This window comes from Mycteria americana, chromosome 1 (assembly GCF_035582795.1).
Source record: "Mycteria americana isolate JAX WOST 10 ecotype Jacksonville Zoo and Gardens chromosome 1, USCA_MyAme_1.0, whole genome shotgun sequence".
NCBI classification, from domain to species: domain Eukaryota; kingdom Metazoa; phylum Chordata; class Aves; order Ciconiiformes; family Ciconiidae; genus Mycteria; species Mycteria americana.
In genome coordinates this window covers 202412595-202423404 of record NC_134365.1, presented here as the reverse complement: position 1 = coordinate 202423404, position 10810 = coordinate 202412595, and the positions used below count along the sequence as shown (strand labels likewise).

At 41.0% G+C, this 10810-nt stretch overlaps 1 protein-coding gene across 5 annotated transcripts in view; it reads right to left on the bottom strand.

Annotated features, from left to right (window-relative positions):
* Positions 1-5337: 5337 nt before the first annotated feature.
* Positions 5338-10810, bottom strand: part of LATS2 (large tumor suppressor kinase 2) — a 50579-nt gene continuing 45106 nt past the window's right edge. For all 5 annotated transcript variants that reach the window (XM_075490925.1, XM_075490926.1, XM_075490927.1 and 2 more), the window contains 4 exons: positions 9395-9977; positions 8588-8770; positions 7190-7296; positions 5338-6428 (listed from right to left, as the gene is read on the bottom strand). In XM_075490925.1, the coding sequence (XP_075347040.1) occupies positions 5934-6428; positions 7190-7296; positions 8588-8770; positions 9395-9977 (1368 nt within the window). In that variant the 3' untranslated portion in view covers positions 5338-5933. The remainder of the gene's footprint in view (positions 6429-7189; positions 7297-8587; positions 8771-9394; positions 9978-10810) is intronic.

Below are 10810 nucleotides of genomic sequence, written 5' to 3'. Positions count from 1 at the left end.
AGACCCAGGGCTGGCTGTGGGCCCACGCTGAGTGGGAGGTTGGACGACGGGTCTCCAGAGGTCCCTTCCAACCGGCATTTCTATGGTCCTATTGTTTATTCACCCCTGGCCCCATCCAAAGCAAATGCAGCTGTAAAGCCAGCCTCGATACCCACTGCTGTTTCTGTCACTCCCCGTTCGGTGTGGGTATCTGCAGTCTCCCCAATTTCCACCCAAGTGAGTTCCTCCTTTAAGAAAACTTATGTTGGAATTTCATCGTAACATCAGGTTAAACCATGCTCTACGCAGATGCTTTTGAAGCTGTTATCCTGTAAATCGGTCCTGAATTTTGACCTTTCTAATCTGTTAGATTTCATGTCTAGAAAACCAAACCAAACCAAAAAACCTCTTACCAATCCCCCAATGTTGAGCTAAAACCAAACACTATAAATAGCTGATGAACATACCTGCAAGGGATGTATATATTCATTGGACAACTGAGCCTTTCCTAAGAATGTGCTAATGAACGTTTGCCCTTGTGTTGAGGGCCCAGCAGCAAAGTTAGACACATAAAAAGTAAATGTGTGTTCCTTTCCTTCCTTTTTGATGGTTGCATTATTCAGCACAATCGGGTATCTTTTTAGTGAAATTAACTACTCTGTCATCAGACCAACGAAAGCCACAGGCAGTTATTAAGCCGAGCTTTCTGTTGCTATTAAGGCCAAGAATGACCAATGCCATGGAAAGCAATTATCAAAAAGACACAGTAACTCATCAGACCATGAGGCTACCACAACCAGAGGCTGAGCTACTGCCCTCAGGAGCAGTGATTTCATTTTCAGACTTTGCATTACTAATAAGATCCTATCAGACTTGCCACGTTACTGAGTGACCTGCAGATCCTTCTCCTTTCTAGCCCAATTTCCCCTCTTGCCATAGAAAGCTATCAGTGCTCCCTTTGGAAAGGAGAAGAGTCGTGCAGCCAACTGTTGCCCTGAAAAAAGAAAAGACACCACCACCACCCCCCCACAGCTGCCCAACAGCATAGAAGTAAAAATAAAAAAAAACAGAAAAGCTATTACTTATGACAAGCATATTTATGGGACAGTTGATGCAGCCTTCAGAAGCACAGTCAGGAGTTGAGGGGGAAAACTTACCATCTGTGATAAGCACTTTATGGCACATGGCGAGCTCCTTTGTGGCACCCGGCTGCGCAAACCAGCAGCATTGTAGGAGCTATCACTCTGCTCTCCGTTAAAGCAGCCCAGGAGGCTGGTGTGGATGGAGGCGGTGTGGGAGCCGGGCGGCAATGCAGCCTCTTTCTTCCCTGTACAGCGTGACCCAAAGCTGTGGGTCTGGCTCGCTACATGACCACGTGTGCAGGCTCCCTCCTGCCCAGCAGGACTCTCTGAGGAGGGCGTCGTGTGCTGGGTGCTCCCAAAAAGTGTAAGACAAACAGAGGTGCCGGCATAAATGTTCTCCTCAACACACGTGCCTCCATGGGTAACCGCTGCATGCTGCAGCAAGGCTGGACCACCTTTAAAGTCTTTTTCCTGGCTGCCACTCATGATCCAACACGATCAGCTCTTTTCCCTCACCCACGTGCACCCCTCATGCATTCAATTCCCCCTTTTCTTACAACAGTCAACGGGGCCAAGTGCCTGGGGCTTTCCTGGGTCATGGGGATCCCCGGACCAAGACCAGGAGATGAGGTATGCCTTACACCCTGCTATTTTTTGAGCCCCACTGAAGTTTAAGAACTACTTAAGATCACACAAGGCCTGCTTCGTGAAGCCCCATTTTCTTCAGATATCTAAAAACTAACAGCTGCAGGCATTTTTCATCTCGCAGAACTGATGTAAAGGCACCTTCCAAACCACGAGAGCTGACAAGCCAGTGCGTCCATCAGTCCATTTTAATTTAAATTGTCCATGTCACCAGGCTCCAGGATCTTCTGCAGGGCTTGGCGCTACTGCTTGCACCTGCAGAAGGTGACCACAGCTTTACGGATCAGATCCTGTTTATTTGGTAAAAATAAGCCCAGGACTCTGTTTTTACCGAGTGCCGCTCACTGCTCATTCACTACTCAGAACAGAAACCAGAGGAAGGCACAACTTCCATGTTCCTGCTGCAGCAGATTTCTTTGCCAGGAAAAACATTTTTACACTTTTTTTGTGTGCGTTTTAACGGTTGCTATTTCTACATTATCTGTTCCTGAGATTATTTCCTGTGGGAAAGATTTAGTATTTTTAATTCCAATAATAATTTTAGTAACAGTTGCCATTTTCTGCCAATGTTTCTGCATTTGGGGATAGAACCAAATTGTATGTTCTAAATTCCTCTTCTCATTACAGTTTCTCTAGGAAAGCTTTAAGGCAGTTATTTCATACCTCAAAAATCACAGGGAAAAGAACAGAATTTTCTTATGAGAGTGATTTTCCATCAAGTTCCAGGCTATCGCCTGCTTCCTGCAGTTAACCTCATTCTTCCATTTCCATTTAAAAGCCAAATGCTTCTCTCCCTCATTTCGCTTTCATGTTATTCAAGCTAGGTACCTGGTTATGACTTCTACTACTAGCTCTTTTGCATCCAACTAGGAATAATTGGCTTATCAAGAATTGTTGCTGCTTCTTGGCCAAGCTGGCCGCACTGAAGAATACAGGTGTGAAAGGCTGCAGAGGCCCTTTCTGTTCCTGTGCCACTGGCACCCTTGCACTGTAAAGTTTCCATTCTGGAAACAGCAGTTACTTACATTTTTTGAGGCAATTATTTTGACTTTTGTACACACAGTAAGTGGTGTTACTACGCATACCTGTCTTTGCCAAAACCCAGGAATGAAATTCCTGTCTCACTGAGATCAGCGGCAGGTTCAGCCTTGACTTAGTAAAGTTAGGATTAGATCGCAAATGTCACCTGTGGCCTTAACCAAGAACACTACTTCAGAATTAATAAACTCCTTACTTTCAGTCAGGAGTAAATACATCTAAGGGATTTTTTTGTTGCTTGCTTATTTTTTTTAAAGGAACAGATTTTTTTTTTTAAGCAAACATTAAATTGATATAACTTCTTAAAAGAAGATACTAGATGCTTTTTACAGGAAGTTCAGCAGAACCGAGACTGCTTAGCCAGTCCCAATATATGGCATACTGTTTACTTTTCCAAATTCTATAAAATTTACTCCAAGTTTCTGTTTACCCCTGAAATGTCTGAGAAAGATGTGAGCCTTCCAGAGACAGCACCTGATAAGCTGGAAGAGACTTGTTTTCCAAATCAGTTCTTCTTTAGGTGAAAGGGGAGTTGGCTCCTGTTCCCTGCAGCATAGATTTTAAATGAGTAATACATTCATTGTGGAAGCACCTGTTTCCTTCTGGGCTAGCTTCTCTTGTTTGGCTTAGTTGCAAAGATTCTGTATTTGCAGGTGAATGATTTGCGTTTTAGAAACACATCAGAGGCAACAGCCAGAGGGGGCAAGTGCACTGGTCGTGGTTGCCCTGGCAGAGCCACCACTGCAGAGAAAGTGACTGCATTGAATTTTATGCCATCTACTGGCCTGGTCACACCAAAGCAAGTTTTACCTGGGAGTCCTGCCCCTTATTCTCAAGGGCCATGAGAAGAAATTGTCTTAATGTACCCAGAGATCCCACATCAAATGCTGCTGGAGAGGTGAGATTTGGATCTCATGTTTAGAACTCAACCCCATCACTAACATTACAAAAACAAATCCATTAAAAATTCTGCCTTAAAACAGGCAGAAATCATCCTTTTCAAGAACACATAACACATTTTAGATTTTGATTCAGATTTTTAATAAATTGTGCCAGTAGAAGCTTTCAAAGGCAATGATATATCAATAAATAACAGTTAAATTGAGTTCCTGAGAAAGAACCTACCACATGAAAGAATGTCAGATAGATGTAAATAACAAAAAATGGCATTACTATATAAAAAAGCAGTAATACTGAATCTTACATGAACTGTCACAACACAAGCACTGCATACCTCAGAACATTCCTTTCATACAAATGTAAACAAATACACAATCATTTTTGTTTAGTTTAGGCTGATGAATTTATATGTTGTTGCTTAGATATCTAAACAATGGATAGGATATGCTATGCTAAAACATTAAGGAATAATATGTGGAATAATATACGGAAAAAATAATGAAGCTCCAGATTTAAAAATAAAATAAAGCAAAAACACATTAAAGGAGTGTTTTCCTCAAATGTTATTATGTCAATCACTTTAAATAGGACTGTTACACTAATCTGAATTAAGGATTTTTGTGTGTGTTTACTTATTTAGTTATATATAATATATATGCAAATATGTATGGCTTAATTATCTTTAGTATTCTGATATCACCTTGAATAATTCTCACTTATACGTATAAGAAAAATGTGTATTTTAACATAGTTAAGAATTGATACTTCAAAGTACGTCTATAATTTGACAGAAATGAAGGACTATTGTGCTCCATCACAGCAACATTTTTACCTATAGACAACAGGACAGAATGACCTATGAACAATGCCAACATTTTCAGATGTCAGTGCCTAAAACATTAGGATCCTGAACAGATACACAGCCAGCCAGGTGTAGGGATCTGACGTCTGGAAAAGCCACGTACCTCCAGGCTCTGTAGATGTCTGTGGGGCTGCACGTGCTCAACATCAGCCTCATCGCACTTAGGATCTCGGTGTGTTATGGGAGCACAGCGTTAGACATTCTGTTTTGAAGACATCGAGCTACGTATGTTAGTACTGGTGCTCTGCATTCTGCTAGTAGTGAGCAATGGACACTGTGCTGCATGCTACGTGAATAAGCCCTATCTAGACTGTTGCCACAAATCAGCTTTGTAAGAATGGTCTTGCTAGTGATCCTTTGTGGGGAAACGTGTGTGCCAATGATACATGTTTACTAAAATGATCTATTACGTCAGACCACAAAATCACTATTCAGTTATAACCTTTGCAATCTGTTTTACGAAATTAATATTGGATACAATCATAAGAGGAAACCACCCACACAATACATTATCAACACACGGTTTAAAATGGTCTAATTTCAGACCCTTAGTAAAAATGGATCCACAGGACCTGCCTGTGAATGGCAAGAAAAGGCCATTTCAAATAGAAAAACACTGCTCATGCAACATTCTTCACACACTAGACAATGAAATCACACCCAAATTGTCACTTGCTCACACTTTCTATTACACTCCAATAAGCAGAAGGAAATAAAGCAGCTTTAAGGTTATGTCACAATTTTGAAATGTGGAAAATACATATAATAAACAAAAATCACGGTGCGAATACAATGGCATCAGTAAATTTAGAAAATTAGAGAGCAGGTTTGGGTTTATTTTTTTTTTTCATTTTTCTTCTTTTTTTTCTTTTTTCTTTCTTACATTATTGCACAGAGACCTTTCATCACATGTTCTTCAGCTTTATGCATCTTCCTAAATGTGAAATAAGTGCTATGGATAAAATAAAAATGTAGAAAAGAAGAACAGCAGCATGATTTGTCAAAGTTAATCCCTATAATTTAGTAGGAAAAAAACCCCTGCTATAAACAAAATATAAGTGCTCTTTATTCATTTAAAAAATAATGCTGACAGTTGCAGAAGTCTGTAAATGTTAATCTGAGTAGGGGGATGCTGACCTCAAATAAAAATAGGCCTAGAAATGATAGACTGCTGGCCTTGCAGATTTTGGTGAAGACCAGGATTTCAAGTGTAATTATCAACAAACTTATTTACAGTAAAACTGACCTGAACTTTCAAGAGTGCCATTTTTAGGACCTGGCCCTGCTAGCTTCTGACTCCCCAGGACGACTCCAGCCTCAGCTGAAGTTACACCTGAACAAGCGCTGCAGGATCAGCTCCTAAAGGATCAGTTAAAGGCCCTACTGGATTTGAGATTAGTCTTATCTGGAGTACTCTATACAATAATTTACACATATACAGGCTGACAAGCTCCAGTCTGATCCACCACACCTTTGTCTTCTACATCAGATTTCTCAGACTGGCCAACTTCCATTCCAGAAGGTTTGGGATACCTGAACGGATACCCGTTGTCATCGAAGAACCTTCGGAAAGTAAACTCATAAAAAGCGTGTTCTGTGTGTTTGCTATTGGAAGAGGCTAGGGGATCCCATGTCCTGGTGCTGTCACCACTAGCATCATTCCAAGGACTTTCTTCTTCAACTGGATCAAAATTTGAAGTGTCCATTGGATGGCTGATCTTTGGAACATAGGGAGCTGGCTGCCTACGGATATCGGTAGAGAAGTCCATAGAGTTAAAGAAAGAATGGGCCTTAATATCATCTGCTCCATTTCTTCCAAGCCTGTCCTCAGCAGCACAGCAGAGCTTTGTGATGAGATCAGTTGCCTCAGGGCTCAGCTTGATCTGTGAGGGAATGTGCAGTGTGCTTTCCCAATTTATCACCTGGGGGTAAGAAAGGTATTAAACAACTTCTAATCCTGGAAACAGAATCCTTTGGACTGTCAACATTAACTGTACAGAAGTATACACAGAACTAGTCAACTCACAGTCTGTATAGTTATTTTAGAGGTTCAAGAACCCAATGATTAGATTGCATCAGCTGTTAATAATTACTTTAATGAATCAAGAAACATTGTCGGATAGCAGATAAAAGGAACAATTCCACTTTAAAAAAAGGCAAATTCCTTCCTGAATGCTCCCATAGTCCGACTTGAGAACATAATCAGTTTACACATGACTTCATGGAATGACTTCAAGGAATTACTTCATTTCATCTCCAAAATGTAAACTAGGAAAAGTGGTCATGAGATACATCCTTTGTAATAAAAAACTACTCACTGCTTGACTTTGAAACACTTACATTGCCAACGGTAATTATCACTGGCATATCAGCTTACTCAAATCTGACAGGCACTCTAAGGAATTTAGATGGATGAACTCGTGCTTAAGAAATCAGAATTGTGGTGAGAGACTCATAAAATTAATAACTATGCAGTTGGACAAGTCAGTTCTAGTCTGATATTCAGTATCTTCATTGATTGGGAAAGGATTTGCCCCTGCATAGAACTATTTAAAATCAGGCTTTTGTAATCACTGCTCCTTTCTCTAGTAAAACAAGAGGGGATAGGTCTGTGCATGGAGGAGAAGGGAAGGGAAAAGGTTACAATTCTGCTACCACAGATTGGAATTTTGCTTCAACTTACCTTCAGTTGAGTTTCTGTGGGTGTAGGAGCCAGAAAAGGAGGCTGTCCCACTAACATCTCAAAGAGGATCACTCCAACACTCCACCAGTCACAGAGCTGAGTGTATCCTGAAAGGCAAGTCAAAAGGTTGTCCTCCACCCACCAAGGAGAATGAGTATAGAGCTACTTGCAATTAAGTATCAAAACATACAGTGCAGATTTCTGTCTTTTCTCACACAAACAATCTGTGACCTAAAACCAAAGGACTCCCAATCCACATTCATCATAAAGTCGCTTCTGCTTGTTGACCTAAATTCTACTGCTGTCAGTAAAGATCTAATCCTGTTGTCTGGGAATCGTTCTGAATAAATTTAATTCTCAACAAAAGTGAGTGGTGATGACATATAATTAGAAAGAACAAAATCTTTTTTCATGCCCGGTCCCACAACTACATCACTACACGGCACAAACTGGACCTCAAAGAATAACAAAAAGGTTTAGTGACTGATGTCCCCCCTAGGTTCAGTGGAAGTGACACCACGAGTTTGAAAAGCTGCTGAAAGACACACCCTGGCTCTAGAGACAGAAGAAAGCCACAGATGACTTTCTGAGCAAGTTCCAAGCAGATGAACAATTTCAATCACTTAATTGATGTGACAAGACAAATAAGGTATATGTTTGAGATCTCCGAAAAGGAATGGAGGATTTAAACACTGATTTCAATGGAGATTAGTGTCACTGGATGGTGTAGGGCCCAAATGTGAAATCTCTCAACTTGAGAAAGATCAGGCTTAGGATCTGGCTTGCAGTCAACTTCGAACATCTAATCTCCTTACTACAGTGACCATGTCTGTTCTGCATGGATAGCCGCCAAGTACTGTCTAAATTCCTCAAGCCAAGCTTTTGAACGCGGGGTTTCCAGTGTAAATTGTGGACGACTTGTTGTTGGGTTTCCCCAAGATTCTGGCTGGGAATCTGGAGGACCTGTTTCCACAAGTTTACATCATCCATATTTAACTGGCCTGTCTGAATCAGTGATTCAGAAGCATCAGCTGGCTACTCACTGGTCTATGTAAACTTGCTAGTGGTCATAGTCATACTCCATGAGTACAGATAATCTGCTTTATACTTGAACAATATCACTGCCAACATCATCTGACACATTTATTAGCAGTCTCATTCAAAGGCCTCAGAGTGTAGATATACACAGACACACAAAGCATGACCACCATCAATGTCAGCAATGTGATGCTAAACAGTGAAGTGTGTAGAGAAATCTGTTCTCCTTACTCTGAGCTAAGTGTTTGTGTCCTTCAGAATGACAATCTTTCAAAGCAGCAAGCTTATTTAAGGAAAAAAAAAAAAGTATTTCAAAGCATCGATGGTCACTTAAACAGGAGAAAAATACAGGTTATCTACCTTTACGAAGCAGGACTTCAGGAGCAATATAATTAGGGGTTCCAACTAATGAGTGGGCTAGACATCTCTGATGCTGCTTCTTAGCTCTTTGTTCCAATGTCTTCAGCCTATCTCCACATCTACAATTGGACACATCATCCCAAAGATCACTGGGCTCCATGCTGTCTTGTCTGATATGGCTCCCTTTCAAATGGGAGAAAAAGTTTACATTCATGGTCATAAAACACAACACACAAAGAGAAAAGTATTTATCTAGATCTAGTTGTGCCATCTTCTACTTTCACTGAAGAACAGCGTTTAAACTTTAAACCCAAGGCATTTTCTTCTGCCCCTCCCCTTCACAATTGGTTTTCCATAACCAGCAAAATGTCTCTGTCTCAGGACAAGGAAGCATGCTCCCATATGGGAGATACTGAACAATGGAGTATATTTAGATTAGCTATACCAATTGTTTATGACCTTTTTGCCAACAGACACCAATACTCCTCAATGGCACACACAGGAGGTGCGTGGACTACTTTAAATCTGTGATTGAATTACTTCACCATCAAATTATTTCACCCTCCAAACAAGTATAAACTGAAAAATTGCTGCTACTGCAGTGGTCAGCCAGATTACTGATAGGGATTTAAACAGTACTGGAAACAAATTAATTGAGTTAGCAAGAGACAGACACATCATATTGTCATTGACCCTTTGTCAATGTACACACCTCTGTCTTCTGAGCTGGCATTTCTGCCAAGAGGTATCAGTTTGTTTCAGAATAAATAATGCAATACCATCACAAATAAAGCCTAAGAACACTACCTTTCTGATAGTATTTTGAATTGTGAGTCCACCTGAATCCAGTACACAGTCCAAAGTCAGTCAGTTTGATATGTCCATCAAGGTCTATCAGAATGTTGTCTGGCTTGATGTCTCGATGAATAAATCCCATTTTGTGCACACTCTCTATAGCCAAAGTGAGCTCTGCAATATAAAATCTAGCCAGACGCTCCGGAAAGACTTCCATCCGAATCAGTAGACTCATCATATCCCCACCTGGGATGTAGTCCATCACAAAGTACAAGTTCTCTTTATCTTGGAAGGAATAATACAGTTTAACCACCCATTCATTGTCTGCCTCAGCAAGTATGTCCCTCTCCGCTTTGACATGAGCCACCTGGTTCCGGTTTAACACATCTTTCTTTCGCAGCGTCTTCATGGCATACAGGGCATGGGTATCCACTTTGCAGGCCAGGCATACTTCTCCAAATGCACCAATACCCAGAGTCTTGATTTTCACAAACATAGATTTGTCCATTTTGGCCCTTTTAAGTCTGTTGTAGTTAGACTCCTTCTGGTAGAGAATTTTCCTCATTTGTTCCTGTTCTGCTTCACAAAGGCCAGCCTTTACAAAGGAAAGCAAACCACAAGAGCTAGTACTGTTACATTCATAGCAAGAGAACAATAAACTAGCATTCCCAAAATGCATTTCTCAGAAAGATTAAACGAGAACCAGGAAAGACATATTCATGAGATATACTCTCATCTGTCTGTTGAGGTATTTCTGAAATACCGGCAAATTCACTGTGCCCTAACTTGTTACCTGAATTTGCCATGTCCGAGATTAGTCTGCCTTTCTCATTTGACTGAACGAAGAGGCAGGGGGCAATACTGTCAGAGAGGGGAATATAACACAGCAAACATGATCATGTGGTTTGGTTTACACCTTTCAAATGTGCACTTTGCCACTGCACTCCACTATATGTATGTGCACTGCAGTACAGCTTAACTTAAACTGAAACTTAAACCTAGATGCAGCAGTCCACTTTGTTCATGAATGGTTCTCCAGGGCAACTCACATTAACAGTTCCTACCTTGAGTGCTGTTTGACTGTTGGTTTTTGTGTTGTAATTATGAAGCTGGTTTTGACCTATATATTCCCAAGTGCCTTGGGAACCTTCTTCTTTAGAAACTACTTTCCTTCCTCTGCCACATACAGCCTCCACTCTCAAGTTTTGTAGATCTCCTGACCATCTGTTCTATAAACTTCTCCCCTTTCTCTCCCAAAATACATGCATATAACCCCCAGCTCCGGCCTCCCTCCAGCCACTGCAGCCAGACCCTGGTGCTATTTCCCCCCTTAAATTATTTCCCCTCTTCACCTAAGCTGTAAAAGAGCTGGCTTGTCCAGCCACCTCCTGTCCCCAGAAAGCCTCCAAGTAACTGCAAGTAACATTT